We start from the raw sequence: 26,436 nt of genomic DNA on the forward strand, positions 1-26,436 counted from the left end.
CATTTGTCTGTTTCAGGTACATGAGCACTGTTAATAAAACATCTCAGCACATATGTGCTTAATGTGACAAAGCTGCAACTCTTAATGAAAACAGCATTTGCACCAGCTGGACGTACAGAAGTTGGGTGAAGGTTCAGAATCAGAATAAAAAGTTGCTGCTCTGACGACGCAAACGCTCCACAGTCCGGATCCAGATAATAATGTGAACACAAGCCGAGCCAAGTGTGAACACGTCGACAGATACCACTTTCTCCAGATCCAGTCCAATACCCATAAATTAATTTTTGGTACTTGCCGATACAGATACCTGTATTTTCACTGCATTTGTCATTTTTAAATATATTGGATAGAGAAACCAAAAGAATATGAATCATATTAGTTTGCTTAATTTGTTTAGCAAGTATATATTTCCTTCAGTTATTTTCATACTTAAATTAAGCCTGCTAAAATGTATTGTATGAGCTTCTGTTACTTTCACTGTTCATTCTATCATATTTGATCTTGTATTTAATAGCACCGCACATATTAAAAGGAGCTCCTGCAGGACTGAGGATTTGGTCAGTGGTTCAAATAGATATCAGTGAAATATCCCAATTTTGATACTACAGTAAAAACTGCTAGCCTAATTAATTTAAATTTAACATTATTAAAGACAAGCAAGCAGTAACTAATAAAATAAGTAACAAATAGTCAAATTACAAATAGCACAAATAAATAAATAGAACAAAGAAAGGCTACAAATGACATAAACAGTGTTTTTTTTGGGGGGGGGGGGGGGTTCAGGTAGGTCTAACAGTAGTTTTCAGATACATAATTTGAACAAAGTAATCTTATGAATATACTGCATATGTATCACTTTATAAATTAAATACAGATTCATCTTTATAAAGTTACAAAAGTTATTCAGTCAATAGCAGTGAGTAATTACTTTGTCTTTTGTAGCTCTATTGACAGTATGTTTATTAGGCTGCTGTCACTTTAAGGCTGAATGCACAGAGCCAATATAATGTACATGCGTTTCTTTGTTTACGTTCATCACTGCATCCCTAATTACAGCAGTCAGAAGAGAGAGAGAAGTGAAACTTGCTGTCACTCCCTCTCAGCAGCGGTTGCTTTTTTTGTTTTGTTTTTGTTTTTGTTTTTTGACTGCCAGGGTAATATAACAAAAAGTTTGCCATTATAAATGTATTTTAATTCTTTGAAAATATGAAAAACTTCACTAAATGTGTCATCACAGTCTGTGTAAAGGGCCCATTGCCTTGTTGCTAAGATGTTTTTTCTTTCTTAATAAAGGCTTTAAAATGACATACAGATTAGAATAGGGTACTTTCAACTCAAATCAATATTTCATGCCCACATATTTATTGATTTGGTTCTAATCCCCTTGTGTTTGTTTTGCAATAATGACATACTGACTGTATTAATCAATTGCATATTAAACCACACACAGCTGCTGAAAAACAATAGAAACCCTCATAGAGTTTGTGATGGTTTTAATGGCTATAGTGGGAATTGCATTGGTTTTAATGGTAAAGCTAATGCTCCCTGTGGATCTCTACTGGTATGTTGCCTTCTGTTGGTGGCAAGATAAAACCTGAATGGAAGATGGCCTGAAACTGCTGGACACGGTTTACCACAAAACCAGCAATCATATGAGTCCAAATATCAGAACTCAACACATGTCACTCCCATACCTAACATACAAACATTTCCCAGTCACTGTTATGCATTATACACAATTTCAACTTAAAAATCACTAGTAGCCTAGTAATCATAAACCGTCTGCTTTCATCAAGGAGCTAAAAGGCCCTCCCTCACAAAACTCATAATCTAGCAGTTTTATCATTGGTGGTAGGATGTCAAATATTTCAATACACTCATATTATCCAACTAGAATGTACATTTCCTGAAGAAAATGTGAGTGGTACTTGCAGTGGCAAAACTCAGCACTCAGTTGCTAGGGTGTTCTGAATGGTTGCTAGGGTGATGCTAGGTGGTTTGTAGTTGTCACAGATGGTTACTATGGAGTTTTTATAGACTTCTTAGCATGTTATTAACATGTTTTAACACTTAGTCGTTATTAGCATGTAGCTATTCACTGCTAGCATGTGTAACATGTTGGAAGTCCTGTTTGCTAACATGAAAACAAAAAAAAACTCTGTAAACAACATACTGCCTATATAAATTCAAAATGTTAAGCAACCTCACACGACGAGTGCTGTTTCCTGCATACCATCACGATTGAAAATGTGACATTGATTTCATACAACAGTTCAATAAACAGTTAAAATTAAGTCACTTACATTTTAGATGCAATATTGACTGTTTTTGTTCTGTTTCAGCAGCGAAAAAATAGTTCCAGACAAAGATCACAGCAGAACCATAGCGCATCTCACAGCAACACTCAGCTGTGTTTTCATTACTGAATGATTCAGCATTTTGAACGAATCGGTTGAGTCAAAGATTCAATGACCCATTCATAAACACCTGTATCATTCTTGAATGAATCAGTCGTTTGAACGAATCGTTTGAATGAATGACTCAATAATGACTCTCTCATTAAGACGATCCCCTGCCGCCACCTACTGGTGGTTTAGTGTTATGTTTAAAAGTATCATTCTTTTCAACGTTTCTTATTTCTTTAAAGGTGTAGATATGACAATATGCAGATTTAAATAAGCTGATTGAACACTGATGAGAATATTGCTTCAGAATAAATTATATTTACAACAAAAACAAAAAGAATCCGGACAAGCAACCTATTCTTCCGGACAAGTGAATGACAGATTTAGTTGTCCGAAGTACAAGCACACGAAAAGGCTTAATGTCTCCTCGGTCTCCTCGGTTAAAACCATAAACGCATAATGACATCTGAAAACCTCTTTGAGAAATGTCAAAAAAAAAAAACAAAAAAAAAAACATTTCAAATCTTGTCTTTCATGCCCTAAGAGCAATAAAACACATCCTGGATGAGGTTGTCATAATTCATGCATGAAAGGGTTATTAACCCCATTAACCCAGCAATGAAGGGAGGATCATTTATATATGAACTCCTGTGGTGAAGGCCGCATGGAAGTTGCTCACTGTATTAAGTCAAGTCAAGTTTATTTGTATAGCGCTTTTCACAATACAGATTGTATCAAAGCAGCTTCACAGTATTAAATTAAAATAATACAACAAAGTTTGTTTCAAGAGGAATTTATTGATTGATAAAATTTAATTAAATATCCCCAAAATATCCCCAACTGAGCAAGCCAAAGGCAACAGTGGCAAGGAACCGAAAAACTCCATCAGGTGACCTAATGGAGAAAAAAAACCTTGGGAGAACCCAGGCTCAGTCGGGGGCCAGTTCTCCTCTGGCATTTATGAGCTAGAGGCCGGATTGTAGTTTGAACTGTAGGATTATATGAATGCCTGGCTGAAGAGATGCGACTTGAATCTAGTTTTAAACTGTGAGAGCGAGTCTGAGCAATGAACAGTATCAGGAAGACTATTCCAGAGTTTTGGAGCCAAATGTGAAAATGCTCTCCCTCCTTTGGTGGTTCTGAATATCCTAGGTATGACCAAAAGCCTTGAATTTAGTGATCTTAAAGAGCGCGATGGATTATAGGGCGATAGAAGATCCGTTAAATAGACTGGAGCTAAGCCGTTTAGGGCTTTATAAGTCAGTAGCAATACCTTGTAATTAATACGGAGCTTTATAGGTAACCAATGCAGTGATGATAAAATCGGTGTTATATTATCATATTTTCTTGATCTCGTAAGAACTCTAGCGGCGGCATTTTGGACTAACTGTAGCTTGTTTATTGAGGATGCAGGACAACCAGCTAATAAAGCATTACAGTAATCCAGTCTCGAGGTCATGAATGCATGAACTAACTTTTCTGCATCAGAAACTGATAGCATATTACGTAGCTTAGCAATGTTTCTAAGGTGGAAAAAGGCTGTTTTTGTAACATATGAAATATGATTTTCAAAAGACAGGTTGCAATCGAGTATAACACCCAGGTCTTTTACTGTAGAGGATAAAGTAACAGGACATCCTATGATGTTAAAGTTGTATTGTGCGAGGTTTTGTGGGCGGTTTTTTGAACCGATAAGTATTACCTCTGTCTTGTCTGGATTTAATAAAAGAAAATTACGCGTCATCCAATCTTTTATATCTTTAACACACTCTGTCAATTTGGAAAATTGAGCGTTTTCATCCGGCCGTGATGAAATATATATTTGAGTGTCATCAGCATAACAATGGAAACTAATTCCATGTTTCCTTATAATATTTCCAAGTGGCATCATATATATTGAAAATAACAGAGGGCCTAACACAGATCCCTGCGGCACTCCATAGTTTACTGGAGTTATGGTCGATTTTTCTTCATTTAAATAGACAAAATGGTAGCGGTCAGATAGGTATGATTTGAACCAGCTTAGTGCTTGTCCTTGAACACCAGTATCATTTTGTAGTCGATCTAAGAGTAATGTGTGATCTATAGTATCGAACGCAGCACTAAGATCAAGTAAAACTAGTATTGAAATACAGCCTTGGTCAGAAGCTAAAAGTAAATCATTTGTGATTTTAACGAGCGCAGTTTCAGTGCTATGATGCGGTCTGAATCCAGACTGAAACTTTTCATAGATATCATTTTGTTGCAAGAAAGAGCCCAGTTGAGCGGACACCACTTTTTCTAATATTTTAGACATAAATGGAAGATTTGAAATGGGTCTATAATTTGCTAGATTATTATGATCTAATTGTGGTTTCTTAATGAGAGGTTTTATAACTGCCAGTTTAAATGTTCTTGGAACATGACCTAAAGATAAAGACGAGTTAATAATATTGAGGAGAGGCTCTTCCACTACAGGTAACACTTCTTTCAGTAGTTTAGTTGGTATAGGATCTAATAAACATGTTGAAGTTTTAGATGAAGTGATAAGTTTATTTAACTCTTTTTGTTCTATAGTTGTAAAGCACTGTAATTGTTCTTGCGGGGTGATAATTGAAGCTGAATTATAAGGCGCGATTGAAGTTTGAACGTTTACAATTGTGGTTCTGATGCTTTCTATTTTCTCAGTGAAGAAGTTCATGAAATCATTACTACTGAACTGTAACGGGATATTTTGTTCGGGTGACGTCTGTTTATTTGTTAGTCTAGCCACGGTGTTAAATAAAAACCTTGGATTGTTTTGGTTGTTTTCTATTAGTTTGCGGAGGTGCTCAGCCCTGGCCGCTTTTAGGGCCTTTTTATAACGTGACATACTGTCTTTCCACGCGATTCTAAAGACCTCTAAATTAGTTTGTTTCCATTTACGCTCTAAAATACGGGTTTCTCTCTTTAGAACATGCGTAGTATTGGCTGTAAAGTGATAAATTAAGAATATAAAGACCCTCACCATGGTTCTATAACCATTTTTCTTCCTTTAATAAAAGGAGTTTCATGGACAGAAAGTGTTTCCAGGGTCCAGCTCATGTGGGGTGTGTGTTTGAAGGTATGTCGCTGTTACAGGTGTGTGTGTTTACTTAAATTATACTTCACCTTCAGACCAAATGTCCTGGTTTGCAGAAGCACATCCACTAGAGGAGGTTTGAGGACAATATCACACATGAGTGAAGACCTGGGTCTATGTCTTCTAACCAATCGGGGGGTTTTGTTGTATTAATTGAATAAAAAAATTAAAATAATAATAAAATAAAATATAAAGTACAATAATATTACAAGAAAAGATAATCAAATAATAACATGAAAAGCGCTGATGACGTGTAATGTTTGCGGTATGGAAATACATTATGTTGACTGGCAGGTTGAACATTATTTTCCTTGCATTTCGGACTGCATATTTTTTAGTACTGAGACTTCCACAGAAGATATATGTTTTAATATTTATATCACTTATGTTATTGATTACTATCCGGATATGAAGAGAGTTCTAGGCTAGGCTACCCATTATAACAAAAAAGTGTTTATTAAACTTATTGTCTAACTTACTTTTCCTCGTTTAAGTTGGAGAGTCTATCCTAATGATAAACTGGCTAATCAATGGCTGTAAGATTAAATAAAACATATAACATGGGACACAATGACAAACTATCGGGCATAAATGAACAGGTATTTTTAATAAAACCATGGTAATTTTCGTTAGGGATGTTATTTTTAGCTCCGCCCATTCACCGAAAATCTAACGGTACCCCTGTAGCTCCGCCCCTTTAAAGTTAGCGCAATATTCCTTGACATGAAAGGTGATTTATACATAAAAAGTCATTAAAAACGATTTAATGTAATGAAATGTAACCTATTTTCCAAGTACGTTCAATTTATTGACTGTTTACAGAAAGAAGCAACCATTTAGTTGTCCGTGACACGCGCAGCGCAGTGCGAGTCTGTCCGCTAGGTGTCGCCGTTCCTCCAGTGTGATCTCAGATCTGGCGCTTCTGTCTCGGCTCGCTCAACCCGCCGCCATTTTGAATCCGAATCGCTCACACTACACCCGCTCTAAACTGGAACTATGCCGCGGGGCCGGCCGCGAAAACAGAGGGTTAAAGATGACAGCGAAACCGGTAAAGTCAACCGCAGTCTCACAAATAAAAACCTCACACCATGAGCTGTTTGTTTAAGTGCGTAGTGCATGTCTATAATGGGGCAGAAGAGTAGAGAAAGCCATTTGAAGCGCGTGTATATAGTCCCCGGATATAGTATTGCTCTGTGAGTGTGTGTGTGTTGCTGCAGGAGTGATTGCGGCGGAATGATATTAATAACACGCTCGTGTGCTGCAGATTGAGAGAATGCTCCTCTCACACACTTCAGATGTCACTCGCCTGCACTAGAGAAACATGTACACTTAATTAAAGCGCTTTTTGAGCTGATCCGCATCGATGCTAATGTTAGCTAAAGCTTCCGTACATCAGTGAGGAGGGCTAGAACTAGTCGAGCTGTCGTGTTAGCTGTGTTTACAGGCTATTCTGGGGATAATGTACAGATGCTGTGATGATTCCTCATGCTGTTGACACTGTGTGTTTTATTGATTTGAAGAATAACCAGATCGGTGTAATGTTTACTTGCTCTCCACACTTTACTAGCTGAAGTAAACCTTCATTAAAACACAGTTCTCTGGTCAGCCGAATGGTTGCGTTCTTCCTTTAGCAGGTTTACTATGGTACTTTGCTAGTAAACAGGCACGTATTTAGCCTGTAACTTTAAACAGTTGAGGTAACCAGCAGCTGGCATTGTTGACTGTTATATTATATAAAATGTAATAGTAGCATAATTTTAACAGCTAGGCTATGTTAAGATTGTGTCTTAAGAACTAGTTTGTCCCACTAGCAGTTAACCAAGGTGTAATCAATATCACTTATTGGAGTCAAATTAGACCAATCTACCTTTATATGTTACTAATGTTATAAAGTTATGACCAATCTTGAAGAAAAAAATTAATACAATAAATTTAAGACTAGTCTGACTCTGAACAACAGTTTATGCAACTGATGAAGTAACTTTGCAAAACTTTTAATAACATTGATGGAAAGTCACAAAAATATCTATTAAAGATTCCCATTAGAAAAACGAGTTCAATTATTATCGCACATTATTCAAAGACCACCATCACAGCATAAATGCCCTGAATTAAAATGATTTTATTGTCCTTAAAACTCATAAGACCGTTGAACTCCAACCACATTATTTTCCCTGGCTATCTAAACAATATAACATAATACAAGTATGTGCATTGATGTCTATGAATGATGATATTATAAGACATTTCTGTGAAACACGTGAGTAATGTAGCTTCTGAAGGGCATTACATTATAAGATAACTAACTAACAAAAATAGATCCTTGACCGAACATAGTTGAAGTTTGATCTAAATTACTCAGTGCATGTAGAACATATGAGACACTTGTTTTTTCCCTTTTTCTCCATAACTGTATTGCCTGACCATGGCCAAATCTTTTGAGAGACCAAAAACCAAGATTGGTAACACTCATATGAAACCCCTAGGAGGACGGAGTAGCCAGTTTAATGACTGTCAGTGCGGATGTTGTTTGGCTAGATGAGAACTATACCTATAATCTATACATGAAATAGTTCTTTACATTTTAAGGCACCCAAAAGCCACTGAAACCTTGAAACTAAACTAAAGAATTCACAGCCATCTTTACATTAGTGTTCTCGTTAGGCCTCATTTGTTATTTTGGCTGCAAATCTTGCACTTAAATGTATTTCATAATAAAAGTGATTCCAGCAATCGCTGTGTTTCTGGACGGTATGCCATTCAGACGGGAGAACTATTCACTTTAGTCAAACTTTTCGCTTTATAGTTGTGGGGCCGGTTGCACCAGCTGTGCTTAGCCTAGTTGTGACGTAGATGGACACTAAATGCCAATTTATACTTCTGCGTCGGGTGCGCGTAGAAGGTACGGCGTAGCATACGCATTGACGTGTACCATACGTCGTACCCTTCGCCGTACCCTGACGCGCACCTCCTCAAAAATTTAACTACGCGTCGCGGCGACGCGGACCGCAAGATCTGTGATTGGTCGGCTGGATAGCATCGCGTTTCCTCCTACGCATTTCCGGAATGATCTTCTGCACTCTGCACCGCCCGCCCGCCCGCCATTTTTAAATTCCGAAGATCAGTGAAGAGTCATGGAAATAGACCAAGTGACCGAGAGATTGCTTGAAGAAGTGCGGAAATACAGCCATCTGTATGACTCCTTCAGTCGCCATTGCTCGTAGAAACCTAAACTCAAAACAGCCGCGAGGAATGTAAACACAGTGGAACATTAAAACCCACCCGCGCCAACTAGTGTTTCGGCGGTGTAACTGCAGAGCTACACAGACATTCGCAGAAGTATAAATGCTCACGACGGCGTCGCCTACGTGCGTAGCCTACGACGTACACTACGGCGTACACTCGACGCAGAAGTATAAATTGGCCTTAAGTTACGACTAACGCACTTCTAACTTAGTTGAAGCGTAACTCTCCGTATAAACTAAATATTTATGTCAGCCTCCGATCAGGAGTAACGGTTGGAATAAAATATCAGACAGACTGAACATCAATAAGCTCTTCTTCTACCTGACAGACTTCAGTTCTTTAGACAGGTGAATTGCCCTAATGTGGGACATTTTTTGCACTTCAGACTTCTGTGACATATTGCGATGTGTAACCAAAACATTAAATCCACACCCAATACCATTTTAAAACCCCCAGGATGTGTCCTAATCAAAGAGAAAATTCAGATAACACATTCATAAGAGAAATTATAGACATATTAGTGCTCTTATTGCAAGTTGTCTGAGACAATCTGCAGCTTCCTAATGTGGGACACTGAAAAATCTATGATAAAAGACCAAAAATCACATTGATATGTAGAATAGTAATATCTTATTTTATTTTAGATTCTCTCTTAAATCTTTGTTAGTAATTCTCTTGGTTATGGATGGATGAAACATGGATAACTGAACATCATCAGACCGATAATACAATATTATCTAGTTCAGTTTACTTAACAACAAACAACAACACAGCTTGAACAAACTTTAATTCATAAACGTGCTGTTAACTCCAGTGGAAAACGTTTCCAGTTGTCCCTGTCTTACTCACCTTTGCCATTGTGATCTGAAATACATTTCATTGAATTAATCAGATGCATAAAATTAAGAGGAATGGCTTTATTGGTTTTCTACTGCGTTTTTAAATTCAGAGTTATTTTTCATTTTAAGTCAACTACCTACCTTTTACACACACACACACACACACACACACACACACACACACACACACACACACACACACACACACACACACGTACGTACGCATGCGCATGCACACATACACACAAAATAAGAGCCTTCAAACTGCCCTCCAAGAATAAAAAAATTCACATGACTTTAAAATCTGCATTAACAGGATTGTAATATTGCATTACAAGACTAAAACCATGTAAATAACCATGTTTGTCCCACAAGTCATGCCCCACCACACATGTTTGACTCATTGAAGTACTGTCCCACATTAGGCTGATCATGCTGTCCCGGATTTGGAAACCACATTTCCTAATGTGGGACACTAGGAAATTTGATAAAAAATAAAATAAAATATATAGTTTATACACACAAAGTTACACTATTTTTTGATGGACAAACATTTCATAAGTATATTAGGCTAAAAAGTAGCAGGATTGCTTTGTTTAAAATGTATTTAACTCCTTAATATCAAATTTGTTAAAACTCTGTCACTAACCTTCGGATGGTCTTCACACAAGGTGCCTCCTGTTTGATGATTGCTCCACCCTCAAATATGATTGGACATTTGATAGGTCTTGTGATTTTGATCACATGACACCACAGCTTTGTCTAACCCATAGTTTCACTGTCATTCATGTATTTATGGGGGACCTACAAACACTAGACCTTAGGTGTCCCACATTAGTGCAATTCACCATCACTCGCTTACAGTTTAAGAGAGAGAACATTATGTGAAAAGATTTATTTGTTAGCGGCTGTCTTTAACAAGAACCCGTCCTAAACAGCATGCCGCTGTGTGCATCAGTCCATGTTGTGCATGTAAAATATCATTCATAATCAATAAACGTAATTTTCTATGTTTTTTGTATCAATATTTATTGATCCTTATTAATTTCATTTCAAATACAGTTTCTGAATGTTATTTACATATAAAAACACTTCTGTTATTCATGATCAAGTAGGCTATCGTATTTAATGGAAACTTATTTTTACCGTTAGTAACGTGAGGCAAAAGAATGAAGGATGAACTGAAATTCACGGCATTTCAACACAACTTCTGCTCACGTCTTTGAAGGCTGCTATTGGATCATCAAGGCTAAACGTCATATTATGTGACTATGCATTACGGAGAGCTTACGACCTGCTAACAACGTTCTGCCTTACGAACAAATGGTGCAACGGAACAAAGTACAGAGTTAGTTACAAACTAGCTAGTAGTTACTAAGGCTCTAGTGTGGACTTTACGTTCCAACTCAAGAAAGAACTTACGAACGGCTGGTGCGAACCTACCCTGGAGTCTGAATGCCATACTTTCCTAACTCTAACCAATCAGAACTCAAGCTCCCGCCCAAAATACTGTCGTAACCAGTCAGATCTCAAGGTCCCGCCCAAAATACTGTCATAACCAATAAGACCTCAAGCTCCCACCCAAAATACTGTCATAACCAATAAGACCTCAAGGTCCCACCCAAAATACTGTCATAACCAATAAGACCTCAAGGTCCCGCCCAAAATACTGTCATAACCAATAAGACCTTAAGGTCCCACCCAAAATACTGCAGTAACCAATCAGACCTCAAGGTCCCGCCCAAAATACTGTCATAAGCAATCATACCTCAAGCTCACGCCCCCAAAATACTGCAGTAACCAATCAGACCTCAAGCTCCCGCCCAAAATACTGCAGTAACCAATCAGACCTCAAGCTCCCGCCCAAAATACTGTCATAACCAATCAGACCTCAAGGTCCCGCCCCAAAATACTGTCATAACCAATCATACCTCAAGGTCCCGCCCAAAATACTGCAGTAACCAATCAGACCTCAAGCTCCCGCCCAAAATACTGTCATAACCAATCAGACCTCAAGGTCCCGCCCCAAAATACTGTCATAACCAATCAGACCTCAAGGTCCCGCCCCAAAATACTGTCATAACCAATCAGACCTCAAGGTCCCGCCCAAAATACTGCAGTAACCAATCAGACCTCAAGGTCCCGCCCCAAAATACTGTCATAACCAATCAGACCTCAAGGTCCCACCCAAAATACTGCAGTAACCAATCAGACCTCAAGGTCCCGCCCCAAAATACTGTCATAACCAATCAGACATCAAGGTCCCGCCCAAAATACTGCAGTAACCAATCAGACCTCAAGGTCCCGCCCCAAAATACTGCAGTAACCAATCAGACCTCAAGGTCCCGCCCAAAATACTGCAGTAACCAATCAGACCTCAAGGTCCCGTCCAAAATACTGCAGTAACCAATCAGAACTCAAGCAGCCTCCCAGAATACTGCAGTAACCAATCAGACCTCAAGCTCCCGCCCAAAATGCTGTCGTAACCAATCAGACCTCAAGGTCCCGCCCAAAATACTGCAGTAACCAATCAGACCTCAAGCTCCCGCCCAAAATGCTGTCGTAACCAATCAGACCTCAAGCTCCCACCCAAAATACTGCAGTAACCAATCAGACCTCAAGCTCCCGCCCCAAAATACTGCAGTAACCAATCAGACCTCAAGCTCCCGCCCCAAAATACTGCAGTAACCAATCAGACCTCAAGCTCCCGCCCCAAAATACTGCAGTAACCAATCAGACCTCAAGCTCCCGCCCCAAAATACTGCAGTAACCAATCAGACCTCAAGCTCCCGCCCAAAATACTGCAGTAACCAATCAGACCTCAAGCTCCCGCCCAAAATACTGTCATAACCAATCAGACCTCAAGGTCCCGCCCCAAAATACTGTCATAACCAATCATACCTCAAGGTCCCGCCCAAAATACTGCAGTAACCAATCAGACCTCAAGCTCCCGCCCAAAATACTGTCATAACCAATCAGACCTCAAGGTCCCGCCCCAAAATACTGTCATAACCAATCAGACCTCAAGGTCCCGCCCCAAAATACTGTCATAACCAATCAGACCTCAAGGTCCCGCCCAAAATACTGCAGTAACCAATCAGACCTCAAGGTCCCGCCCCAAAATACTGTCATAACCAATCAGACCTCAAGGTCCCACCCAAAATACTGCAGTAACCAATCAGACCTCAAGGTCCCGCCCCAAAATACTGTCATAACCAATCAGACATCAAGGTCCCGCCCAAAATACTGCAGTAACCAATCAGACCTCAAGGTCCCGCCCCAAAATACTGCAGTAACCAATCAGACCTCAAGGTCCCGCCCAAAATACTGCAGTAACCAATCAGACCTCAAGGTCCCGTCCAAAATACTGCAGTAACCAATCAGAACTCAAGCAGCCTCCCAGAATACTGCAGTAACCAATCAGACCTCAAGCTCCCGCCCAAAATGCTGTCGTAACCAATCAGACCTCAAGGTCCCGCCCAAAATACTGCAGTAACCAATCAGACCTCAAGCTCCCGCCCAAAATGCTGTCGTAACCAATCAGACCTCAAGCTCCCACCCAAAATACTGCAGTAACCAATCAGACCTCAAGCTCCCGCCCCAAAATACTGCAGTAACCAATCAGACCTCAAGCTCCCGCCCCAAAATACTGCAGTAACCAATCAGACCTCAAGCTCCCGCCCCAAAATACTGCAGTAACCAATCAGACCTCAAGCTCCCGCCCCAAAATACTGCAGTAACCAATCGGACCTCAAGCTCCCGCCCAAAATGCTGTCGTAACCAATCAGACCTCAAGCTCCCGCCCCAAAATACTGCAGTAACCAATCGGACCTCAAGGTCCCACCCCAAAATACTGCAGTAACCAATCGGACCTCAAGCTCCTGCCCAAAATACTGCAGTAACCAATCAGACCTCAAGCTCCCGCCCCAAAATACTGCAGTAACCAATCAGACCTCAAGCTCCCGCCCCAAAATACTGCAGTAACCAATCAGACCTCAAGCTCCCGCCCCAAAATACTGCAGTAACCAATCGGACCTCAAGCTCCCGCCCAAAATGCTGTCGTAACCAATCAGACCTCAAGCTCCCGCCCCAAAATACTGCAGTAACCAATCGGACCTCAAGGTCCCACCCCAAAATACTGCAGTAACCAATCGGACCTCAAGCTCCTGCCCAAAATACTGCAGTAACCAATCAGACCTCAAGGTCCCACCCAAATCAGAAAAATTAAATATTTTTGTAGTCACCATCATTAGGGTCGAGTATGTAAACTTTTGAATGGGGTCAGTGTTATAAGTTTAGCGAGTATTTTGTGTTGTGGACTGTATGTAAACATCTGTAATGTGAAAGACCTTATTCAGAGCTTATTCAGTGAAAAACAACAAACTAATTTCATGATGCCTTTTATTTTGTTATGAATTATTAAACATTTTCTGAACATTTATCAGATATTCTGCAAGGTGTTTGTAAACTGAGGATCAGTGTACGGTTGAGATCTGAGCCCGGGTTGTGTCGACACTAAACAGAAACTATATTACCTGTCCTGAATAACATCATCCAGTTGTTTAAAGTGTTTCTCAGAGCTTTACTCCCGCTGGATCCACTATATCTCATTTAACTATATCTCTGAACTATTTGATCTTAACTCAGATTTATAACTTGCTTAGAATTTCTTTTAACATTCTTTGTTTTTTAACTTATTTTAGAATAGTTTTATATAATTGTATTAATATTAGATTTTTTTTATTAGTTTCATGATTTGTAATGATGCATCAAAATAGATGTTTGATCTTGAGTTTATGGCCACTGAGTCTGAGGTGATCGAGACGTTATATTGTTCTCCAGCTGGTTTACTGACGTCTCTCTGCCGTGGAAACTCTGATTGGTGGATAACATGAGACATGAGTGATGTCAGTCATCATTAGTTCTGTATCTTTCAGCATTCATCATGTTTGTTTGCTGCTGTAACTAGTAGTAAAGAGGAGGAGATGATCGGGTCATCTGTCACACACACAAACACACAAACACACACATTTACTGACTGAATTTCGTAGTAAAATTGACCATTTAAATTGTGAGACCTTGTTGCATATCAAAGTATTAAAGCACAAAGATTACTGTGATTATTGGATGGCAGGAGCTACCGGTAATGTTTAGTGAAGTTTTGTTCGCGCATCAACAGAAAACAGTGAGTTTTAATAATATTTTGATTAAAGTCGTGAAATCGATATTGTCAACCCAGTGCTGAACATCCACACAGCTGGCAGGATTATGAGTTGTAGTTTATCCACATTGTGTGCATGAAACAGATGCTGGACGGAGAAGCACATTGATCAATGATTCCAGTCCTCCGTCCAAAACCACTTCAGCTGAAATGTGTAATCCGAAACTAATCGAACTGATGCTTGTAGAGCCTTCCTCTGTCCTCTGTCCTCATTGGCTGTCTTCTGTCCTCTGTCCTCATTGGCTGTCCTCTGTCCTCATTGGCTGTCTTCTGTCCTCATTGGCTGTCTTCTCTCTTCTGTCCTCATTGGCTGTCTTCTGTCCTCTGTCCTCATTGGCTGTCCTCTGTCCTCATTGGCTGTCCTCTGTCCTCATTGGCTGTCTTCTGTCCTCTGTCCTCATTGGCTGTCTTCTGTCCTCTGTCCTCATTGGCTGTCTTCTGTCTTCTTCAGACGGAGGTCCGGGAGCCGGCTCAGAGAGCCAGAAGCAGGCTGAGAACAAATGTAATATTTGCTCCCAGAATTATCCCAGTGAGAGTCAACTTCAGAGACACCTGCGAGAGCATGAGGTCAACGACAAGGCAAGAGACCGCACTTCATCATCACCTTCATCATCACCATCACCATCATCATCTCACACCAGATCTGAGACAGGACCGTTTCATCCAACACATGTTTCTTGAACAGGCTCATAAAGCCAAGCTGTCTAATAATGGTGTGAACGATCAGTAGATGATTCATAACTCAATCAAATGTCAAATGTTAATCAAATGTTCTTCTGGGTTTACATTTTAATAGCAACGGATTTACATTACTTTTCTAGTCCTTGATTACAGGGTTTTAAAAAATATGTTTTTATTCGCAAACAGCAATTTCTACCTGATGAACATTTTAGAGCTCAACATACAGTAATAACTAGAAAAAATGTCAATTCACTATAAAAAGTGACTTTTAGGTCTATAAGTCACACTTTTACATGCCCTGATGTACCTGTGCCCTGGTTCTTAAGTAGAGAGTGCAGTTCTTGTGGGAAAGAATAATGAACACCCCAGATGACATCATGAAGCTGTTTGAGCTCGTTTTAAAGCTTCTGAATCCTCTCCAGCACTGATTCACACACTCACATTAGCCTCTGACTCTCAGTTCTGATACACCAGTTTCTCTTCATTCTCCACAAGGAAAAAAGCTGTAATGTTTATATACAGATTACAGATTTTATGAATAATATGAAGTTTCAGAATGCTTGTGTATGTAAACCTGTCTAATGTTCTCAGCGCATTGTAACAAACAAGTTTATTAGTCACGTTTCCATTACAGATTTGCTCAAAACTTTTGCAATATTTTCTAAATATCGATAAAAAACTATTTCAAAATGACGGTGTTTCCATTTACCAACATTTTTTCCAGTTATGCGAATAAAACTAAATGTTTTCCTCTCGTGATAAGTCACTCCAGACATCATGGGCGATGGATGTTGGTAGGTTTATAGAGCCACCGCACTAGCCATTATTATAATGGAAGGAGACGTAGTGTGTTATCCAGGCATTACTGGCCAGGAAAGCCCCTTATACTGGGAGCTGCTCGCATGAGGAGTTTCTGCCTGTTCTGTAATCAAGTATTCCCATGATACTTTTGTCTTTTATGAGTTTAATAGAGATCTCTGCCTCATCTTCTGTGCAATCACACCGCCCCATCTTTAAAGAACGTACGTCAGGGACTGCAAATGCAGAAAAACTGTTTCCACTGCAGTTTTGTGAAATATTCCTTTTTCGAATTGCCTGAAAAACCTCCTCATGCGAGCGTAAAAAATATAATTTTGCGATATATGACAGTTTTCGTGCAATTGACGTGTTTCCATTGGGCGTATTTTCAATTTTCAATTTGAAGGGTGATGGAATCGCGGCATTGATGGTTCCATGAAAAACCTTTAACATCCATGGACTCTTTCCATTCCACAAAATATTCTATATAGTGTAAAAAGGTTCTTTAGATTATTAAACACAAAGAAAACAATGGTTCTTTTAACAACTGATCACTGGAAGGTTCTGTGGGGGAGCAGAGAGTGTAATGAATGTGTTTGTCATGCTGATAACGACCTGTTCCTCACTCCTCCTGCACGCAGCCGTATCGGTGTGACCAGTGTCCGGTGTCCTTTAATGTGGAGTACAATCTCAACCTTCATAAATCCACTCACGCCACCAGCGAGGCCAAATGCCCCGTGTGCCACAAGAAGTTCTCCAGAGTGGCCAGTCTGAAGGCTCATGTCATGGTCCACGAGAAAGAAGAGGTCGGTAGCTTCATCTTCCCTCCTGTTCTGTTACAAATCCTTCCATTATACTTAATTATTATTATATATTTTTTAATTTTTATATTTTTTAATGCAATTTTTGGGGAGATTTTTTTAAAATTTGATTTACCTTTCAATTTCTAGATTTGATCAATAAATAATAAATCAATTGTAAGTTAGTAAATTAAGCACATTCTTCACATTCTTTCAACTTAAATTCAAACTAACTCACAATTTCATGCATGACCCTTTTAATGCAGCTCTACATGTCTTACATCGGGTGTCTTTGCAGACCTCTTGTGGAAATAACATAATATAACATGATATTTCATGACTCTATATGGCCTTATACAGTGAATAAAAAGTGTATTCGTGGCTCAAGTATGACAAAAGTCCTGGGGTCTTGGACCCCTCCGATCAACACTCAATTTAAAAAAGGGAAGGATGAGGGTTAATTAATTCCACTGGAAGCTTCTTGAGGAGTTGAACCTTTGATTAACTGATCTCTTCATCATCATCATCATCATCAGTGGTGGCGTGTGCTCTGTGTCATCAGAACTTCCTGTGCTCGGAGTGTGGAGACGAGTTTATCCTGCAGAGTCAGCTCTCTGTGCATCTGGAGGAGCACCGGCAGGAGCTCAGCGGGAGCAACACACACTCCTGCAGAACCTGTGGCCGAGAGTTCCCCACGCACAGCCAGCTCCGGGAACACCTGAGGAGCCACGCCAAGACCAGGTGTGTGTGCTGACAAGACCAGTACAGCCTTGCTGTCTTCAAAAGACAAAGGTTCCCGCAGCACTTTTGCATGCAGACACAGTTCATGTAGTGTAAAAGGAAAGATTTGTTCAAATGAGTCGTTGGGAAGAGATGGGAAGTTATGCTAATTTGGAACAACATGAGGGAATGATCACATCGTTTTCAGTTTTGCACGAACTAAACTTTCAGGGATGAGCGAGTCATTTGTGCACGAAAACAAAAGTTAATGGTACTATGAAAACAAGCTGCAAAATGTGTGGTTTTGACCCTCCTCGACCTGTCCTGAGTAGAGCAGCACTAGATCCCTGATCACTTCAGCCTGATCTCACCAGACACAATAAAAGGGTCTTTTCCATGTTAACCAGAGTTTTTGTCCTAACCTGGAAAAACAACATACAAAGTATGACAACGATAATCTCAGATACGGATTATGTGCTTTATTTAATGTTAAAAGCGTCTAATGTGTTTTTGAATATCATTTATAGCTGTAATGAAAGCAACAATGGATAATTCACATCAGATATTGAAAATAAATTAAACAAGAATGATCAAACTGAGAACCAACAAGTTCATCCATCTGGTTGAGAGTGCAGTGCGCTTACAGAGAGACAGAAAACACTCGACATCACACACTTGCTGACTTTGTAAATGGTTACACGTAAAATCTGTGCATCATATCCGAAACAACTGAGAATCACACACACCAATCTCAACATCTGCTAGGAAGAGAACAACATGTGCCCTAAACTCAGCTCAGGTCATGTCCACATCACTGCTGATGTCCTGTGTGTGCCGCCTCAGCTCTGTTGCTCACTGTCTGATCCTCCATTATCTTCAGGCCGATCCTAACCAGCTCGAGGAACTACAAGAACATCGACCGGAGAGGATTCAAGAACATCTGCCACCACTGCGGGAAGACCTTCAAGAAGCCCAGCCAGCTCGTGCGGCACATACGCATCCACACAGGTGTGTGTGTGTGTGTGTGTGTGTGTGTGTGTGTGTGTGTGTGTGTGTGTGTGTGTGAAGCCCAGCCAGCTCGTGCGGCACATACGCATCCACACAGGTGTGTGTGTGTGTGTGTGTGTGTGTGTGTGTGTGTGTGTGTGTGTGTCTGTATTCTGCTGTGTGTGTGTGTGTGTCTGTATTGTGTCTGAGCGTGTGTGTGTTCCTGTGCTGCAGGTGAGAGGCCGTATAAGTGTAATCACTGTGGGAAGGCGTTTAACCAGAAGGTGGTGCTGCAGACACACATGGGTCGGCACACCGGAGAGAAGCCTCACCTGTGTGTGTTGTGTCCCGCATCCTTCTCCCAGAAGGGGAACCTGCACTCACACGTGCAGAGAGTCCACTCTCAGGTAACACTTCTGCATTACCCAGCATTCCTGCAGCCCATCAGCATGTGTGTGTGGCCCTAAAATTATACTTAGGTTTTTTTGTCCAGAAAGCTTATTTCATTTCATTTTGATAGTATTTTTTCTATGCAAGTTTTTATTATTTGTATTATTTTATTTACCTTTAAATTAGTAGATTTGATCTTGGTCTTGGACCCCTTTGATGAACACTACATAAAAAAATAAAAAATAATTATTTACATTTCCCCCGGGTCAAAATGATTTACATTTACCTATTTATATCATCTCTATCATATATCGTCTCACACTTATACTCCTCGTTCGATGTGGAAAGAGTCTGCTGGCAATGTTTTTAGGAACGTTAATGGCCAAATAAAATCACTGCAATAATCACAATGTTGGTTCGTTTTATATTTGCCAACATCATAATACTAACTGGTTTACACTTCGCTGGAGTGGGACTCTTGCTGACGAGATCTGTGTTTCAGACGTCCGGTGCTCAACTCTTCCGCTGTTTGGACTGTAGCTGCGTCTATAAGAAGCTTGGCAGCCTCAACGCTCACATCAGCAAAATGCACATCTCAGTAATGGAGGTGGAGGAGCCAGCAGCACAGGTGAGATCAGTCTGAGATCATCTCCTCTCTAAAGAGGATTCACTGAATACAGCATCGGTCTTTAGTGTGTGATGTTGCTGTGTGATCATGAAGAAGCTCCAGTTCTTCTCTATATCTGTGTCAGTGCTTCTGAAACGCCTCCATTGTAGTCTTGAGTTTCTTCCGGGAACGAACATGTCACAATATTCCTCATTATAATAATTGATGTGCAGAATAAAGGGGCGGGGCCTGGTTGAGTTAGTTAGTAGTGTGTTAAACTGGCGGTTATGGAAAGGGGCGGGACGTTTCCCAAATACACTTAAAGCATTCGACCAATCACAACACTCGGCTCCAGCCGACCAATCAGAGCACAGTGTGCTTTTCAGAAGGAGGGGCTTCATAGAGACAGGAAGTAAACAGAGCGTTACTGACAGACTGGGAAGAGAGGAGCCGCAACAATGGAGAATATGAGGAGAATAATCAACATTCAAGCAGGAAAACCGGCTCTAGTAGAGACCAAACACATCATCAAGGCATAGTAGATCCTCTTTAATGAAACATTTTCCATTCAATTCTTTCCTTACTTGAAATTGTATTATATCCCTTCCTAACCCAGGTTTAACTGTAGTGTGAAAAGCGTGTTGATCTCATGTACACCTGCAGCTCACCTGTGAAGTCTGCCTCTGTGTTCCTGTGTTGTCCAGAAGGGGAATGCCAGGGTTGATCAGGGTCCCGAGGGTCCCGAGGGGTCAGAGGGCGTGACTGATGTCATCCAGCAGCTGCTGGAGCTCTCGGACCATGTGACCTCAGACAGCGCTCAGGCTCCTCCCCCTGGACAGGCCATCGGCACGCCCATCAACCAGGACATCCTACAGGTACAACACCTGTCCCAGTGAGAGAGAGAGATGTCACCCAATCATAGCAGTGGGCGTTTACATCGAAGTCTTAAAGGAGACACGCCCTCTTAAAGGGATAGTTCACCTAAAAATGAAAATTAGCCCATGATTTACTCGTCCTCAAGTCATCCTAGGTGTGTATGACATTCTTCTTTCAGACGAATACAATCAGAGTTATATTAAAAAATGTCATGGCTCTTCCAAGCTTTATAATGGCAGTGAATGGCTGCTACTGTTTTAAGTCCTTAAAAGTGGATCTGTCCATGACAATCACTTTTATGATGGATGCACTTTTATGATAGACAGATGCACTTTTAAGGACTTAAAACAGTAGCAGCCATTCACTGCCATTATAAAGCTTGGAAGAGCCATGACATTTTTTAATATAACTCTGATTGTATTCGTCTGAAAGAAGAATGTCTTAAACGAGGGCTAAACTTAGGGTAGAAAAGTTTCTCAGGAAATATTCTAAAGTGATTTAGAAATGCAGTTCATGAGGTTTTGTGGTGTTTTCCCAGCAAGCTCTTGAGAACAGTGGACTGACTGAGATCCCAGTTCATCCGGACGCTCCCGGCGGATCAGAGAAGCTCCAGATGGACACGCTCGCCCCGACCTCAGCTGGAGATGGACCCGCGCCCTCCAGAATACTCATGACTGACACCGTCCTCAAGAAGGAGAAGAGAAGCATCATCAAAAAGCCTCCGCAGATGCTCGGTATGCTTTACAGGCCTGCAACACTGACACTGAGTCACTGTTCCTGAAGTCATGTGATGATCAGTTCCTGAAGTCATGTGATGATCTGTTCCTGAAGTCATGTGATGATCAGTTTCTGAAGTCATGTGATGATCAGTTTCTGAAGTCATGTGATGATCAGTTTCTGGAGTCATGTGATGATCAGTTCCTGGAGTCATGTGATGATCAGTTCCTGAAGTCATGTGATGATCAGTTCCTGAAGTCATGTGATGATCAGTTCCTGAAGTCATGTGATGATCAGTTCCTGAAGTCATGTGATGATCAGTTCCTGGAGTCATGTGATGATCAGTTCCTGGAGTCATGTGATGATCAGTTCCTGAAGTCATGTGATGATCAGTTCCTGAAGTCATGTGATGATCAGTTCCTGAAGTCATGTGATGATCAGTTCCTGAAGTCATGTGATGATCAGTTCCTGAAGTCATGTGATGATCAGTTCCTGAAGTCATGTGATGATCAGTTCCTGAAGTCATGTGATGATCAGTTCCTGAAGTCATGTGATGATCAGTTCCTGAAGTCATGTGATGATCAGTTCCTGAAGTCATGTGATGATCAGTTTCTGAAGTCATGTGATGATCAGTTCCTGAAGTCATGTGATGATCAGTTCCTGAAGTCATGTGATGATCAGTTCCTGAAGTCATGTGATGATCAGTTCCTGAAGTCATGTGATGATCAGTTCCTGAAGTCATGTGATGATCAGTTCCTGAAGTCATGTGATGATCAGTTTCTGAAGTCATGTGATGATCAGTTCTTGAAGTCATGTGATGATCAGTTCCTGAAGTCATGTGATGATCAGTTTCTGAAGTCATGTGATGATCAGTTTCTGAAGTCATGTGATGATCAGTTTCTGAAGTCATGTGATGATCAGTTTCTGAAGTCATGTGATGATCCGTTTCTGAAGTCATGTGATGATCAGTTCCTGAAGTCATGTGATGATCAGTTTCTGAAGTCATGTGATGATCAGTTTCTGAAGTCATGTGATGATCCGTTTCTGAAGTCATGTGATGATCAGTTCCTGAAGTCATGTGATGATCAGTTCCTGAAGTCATGTGATGATCAGTTCCTGAAGTCATGTGATGATCAGTAAGCGTGGTCTTGTTCTCAGGCACCATCCGGCAGGAGAACGGGGTTCGGTGGCACGGATGTCCGTACTGCTCTAAAGAGTTCAAGAAGCCCAGCGATCTGGTGCGCCACATACGCATCCACACACACGAGAAGCCCTACAAGTGCAAGCAGTGCTTCCGTGCCTTCGCCGTCAAGAGCACGCTGACCGCTCACATGAAGATCCACAGCGGGGTCAAGGCCTTCGAGTGCCCGTACTGCATGAAGTGCTTCTCCACGTCGGGGAGCATGAAGGTCCATCAGCGTCTGCACACCGGTGAGAACACACACTCTGACTGACACACACTCTTACTGACATAAGCCCTATTCGGACGGGATTAGCTTTACAATGGTAATTTTACCACAAGACGTCTGTAATATTGATGGCCAGTTCGCACAGGATAAGAGATCTCAGTAAACTAGCAGAAGTGGGAGAGAAACTCGATTTACACTCCGCCGTCACTGTCGTCATGTGCGTATTGCGCTGCTCCCTGATATCATGTGCGTGAACCAAGCGGCAACCTCGCGTTCTCTCTCAAATCCATAACAGAAGTGATTAAACTGCAGTTCATCCACTGGCCACTAGAGGCCGGCTGCAGAAGAGACTCAGTCCCATAGACCTCAATGTTAAAATGCCCAACTTTACAGCAGAAATAAACATGTTTACAGTCTGGTGCTAAAAGTGGTTTTGGTCTATATAGCTAATTTTGCTCTTCATAACGACTGTGAGGGGGTGAATTAATTTACAACTCAACCGTTTAAATTATATTAAGCCCTAAAGTTCTGCATAATTAAGGGCGTGGCCACTTGAGTGACAGCTGGATTGCCACTGATGTCACTACTAGCCGTTTGTCTGCTAGCGATAGCGCCACGTCACCTCAGCTAATCCGCCTCTTCGCCCATTTTCGTTTATCCGGGAGTGACGTTGCCAAGATGGCGACGGCCGGCTCTGCCCACTTTGGGCTTCAGAAACACTACGGGTGACATCACGCACACTACGAACATATTTCATTACAGTCTGTGGTTGAAACTGGCGGTTATGGTAAGGGGCGGGACATTTCCCAAACACGCTCGAAGTGCTCGACCAATCACAACACACTGCTCCAGCCGACCAATCAGAGCACAGTGTGCTTTTCAGAAGGAGGGGCTTCATAGAGACAGGAAGTAAACAGAGCGTTACTGACAGACTGGGAAGAGAGGAGCCGCAACATTCAAGCAGGAAAACCTGTTCTAGTAGAGCCTGAAAACTACAAGACTTTAAGAAAAGGGCAGAATAGGTCGCCTTTAAAGGGGGAAAACTGGCTTAACAAACAGCAACAAACCAAAGCTTACATTTCTTCAGCCGCTGCCAGATCAGAACATGAAAACAGGTGAAGGAGTAAATGATGTGCATCTGCCTTTCTTCAGGTGTTCGGCCGTTCCCCTGTCCTCACTGCGAGAAGTTCTTCCGGACATCAGGCCACAGGAAGACTCACATCACCTCTCACTTCAAGAGCATCCACCACAAGAAACACAAGTACCCCCGAAAACCCCACAAGACGCGAGTGTCCCGGAGCAACCTGCCCTTGCCGGACATCCCTCTCCAGGAGCCCATCCTCATCACAGACATGGGTACGAGACCACCGCTCTGCCGAAGAGCTTGCACTCACACACACACAGTCAAACCGACATGTATTCAGACACCTTCAACATTTCTCACATTATCAGTTTATTCGCTATAGTTTAGAAATGGTAATAAAACATGACAAGAACTCAGAGTTATGAACTCAGTTGATATTTGACTGGTTTTGTCCATCCTTCTGTTAGACTGTCTCACACATGAATTATGTTGAATATCTGTCAGCTGTTAAATTTAACTACACAATTAGATAATACCAGTTTAGCTCAACCAATCACCAAGCAATGCTTCATTTTGTTCAGTCTGTGTGTAAAAAGAGCATTAGCAATTAAAGACAAAACACTTCAGCAAAACATGATCAGCTCAAAGAGTCCCAATCATTTCTGGTCCCAAATGTTTATAAATGTTACTGTTAAGCCCCTTTCACACAGCGCGATGATCCCGGGAAATTGCCAGAACGCCTTCTGTATGAACGCAAACATGACCCGGGACTGATGCCGGCATTAGTAACATTGCCGTGTTCAGTTCCGGAACGTGCGCTGTGTGAACAAAAGCTGTAATAATGCCGTGTCGTAGTGATGACGCTGAAGCCGGGATCGTGTTCCAGCTGTGAAACGGTACGTAATGTGCTAGTTTATGATCGAATCGCGAAAAAAAATGCACAAGTGTGGAAATCGCAGCTCATAAGCAAACTGAAGACGCTGCAGAGACATTACAAGTCACATCGATGTCACGTGTCTTTACGGGATTTTTACGGGTTGTGTGTGAACGCACTCTCTGATTCCGGAATATCACTGGCAGTGTGAATGAACCAAAATCAAACCCAGGTCAAATCCCGGGTCACTTTATCCGTGTATTTTCCGGAATCTCTGTGTGAAAGGGGCTTAAAGCCACTTAAAGTCACTGTATGAAGAATATTTGGGTATAATATGTCACAGTTTACTTTACTTTGCTCTCCTCACTTACATAAATGAACTATAGTGTCCTGCACACACTAGCAAAACAATATAACAGATTGTATCTGGTGTCTGAATAATATTTGGTCTGCCTGTATGTCATTGTTCTAATTCAGTCTGAGTCAGTAACTGTTGTAATGTGAGACAGCTTAAACACAGATCACTCTGAACAGCCCTGAAGTCTTACTGATCTAATGTGTTGTGTGTGTGTGTCGTGTCGTGTGTGTGTGTGTGTGTGTGTGTGTGTGTGTGTGTGTGTGTGTGTGTGTGTGTGTGTGTGTGTGTGTGTGTGTGTGTGTGTTGTGTATCCCGTATCCCGCAGGACTGGTGCAGAACCAGAGCTCTCGGGCCGCCCTGCAGCAGTATCTGGACATCGTGGAGAACGAGCGCCCGTATAAGTGTGGATTCTGCAGCAAAGCCTACAAGAAGTCGAGTCACCTAAAGCAGCACGTCAGGTCCAGCTCACGCACCGCTACACACATGCCTGTTGGTCTATCAGTAATGACAGGGGGGTTCGTGGAGGACAAAAAAGCAGAAATGATCAGTAATCAGGCAAACCCTGTTTACATTTAAAACATAATTAATTTAGTTTTGCCATGATTTGGAAACACTTTTCACGATTCAGATGTTAACTCAACATGGCGTGCTGTTTGCACACACACTTTCTAAAACATAACATGATGAAACACAACAGCGCCTCGAGAAGCACTTCTCCAGAAACAGATTGAATAGATGTAGTCGGTGATGAACAAGATGAACTTAAAGGTGAAGTATGTAAGATTTTTTTTAAATGCTAAAATAAATTTTCTTAACCCAGTTTATTGATCATTGACTACTAATAGTATGGCATTCATGGGTTTATCTCCCCAAAAGTGTAAACACTGAGCCTCCTAGACTCATTTAAACATTGAGTGTCCACTCAGATCTGTCAATCACTATCAGCTCAGCCTATAGCAAGAGTTTAGGGGCGTGGCTACTGTATCAGGCTGTGGGTTAGGGGCGTGGCTACTGTAACATGCTGAGGGTTAGGGGGTGGCTACTGTATTAGGGTTAGGGGCGTGGCTACTGTATTAGGGCGTGGCTACTGTATTAGGGCGTGGTTACTGTAACAGGCTGAGGGTTAGGGGCGTGGCTACTGTAACAGGCTGAGGGTTAGGGGGTGGCTACTGTATTAGGGTTAGGGGCGTGGCTACTGTAACAGGCTGAGGGTTAGGGGGTGGCTACTGTATTAGGGTTAGGGGCGTGGCTACTGTATTAGCGTTAGGGGCGTGGCTACTCTGCCCTACAAAGCAAAAAGGCAGTAACTACGCAGAGTGCAGAA

The 26,436-nt window shown here is 41.3% G+C and overlaps 1 protein-coding gene across 3 annotated transcripts in view; it reads left to right on the top strand.

The window, feature by feature from the left end:
- Positions 1–5,916: 5,916 nt before the first annotated feature.
- znf236 (zinc finger protein 236) overlaps positions 5,917–26,436 on the top strand; it is a 60,801-nt gene continuing 40,281 nt past the window's right edge. Inside the window, exons 1-12 of one of the 3 annotated variants that reach the window (XM_082150605.1) lie at positions 5,917–6,553; positions 15,263–15,390; positions 16,932–17,096; positions 17,653–17,831; positions 18,691–18,818; positions 19,032–19,204; positions 19,690–19,815; positions 20,499–20,669; positions 21,209–21,404; positions 22,546–22,818; positions 23,949–24,152; positions 25,438–25,570. In XM_082150605.1, the coding sequence (XP_082006731.1) occupies positions 6,502–6,553; positions 15,263–15,390; positions 16,932–17,096; positions 17,653–17,831; positions 18,691–18,818; positions 19,032–19,204; positions 19,690–19,815; positions 20,499–20,669; positions 21,209–21,404; positions 22,546–22,818; positions 23,949–24,152; positions 25,438–25,570 (1,928 nt within the window). In that variant the 5' untranslated portion in view covers positions 5,917–6,501. Of the gene's footprint in view, positions 6,554–15,262; positions 15,391–16,931; positions 17,097–17,652; positions 17,832–18,690; positions 18,819–18,861; positions 18,916–19,031; positions 19,205–19,689; positions 19,816–20,498; positions 20,670–21,208; positions 21,405–22,545; positions 22,819–23,948; positions 24,153–25,437; positions 25,571–26,436 lie in introns of those variants that run through there. The other 2 variants (XM_082150604.1, XM_082150606.1) reach the window with 2 other exon arrangements.

Source organism: Leuciscus leuciscus (assembly GCF_965113295.1).
Source record: "Leuciscus leuciscus genome assembly, chromosome: 20".
Taxonomy (NCBI): Eukaryota; Metazoa; Chordata; class Actinopteri; order Cypriniformes; family Leuciscidae; genus Leuciscus; species Leuciscus leuciscus.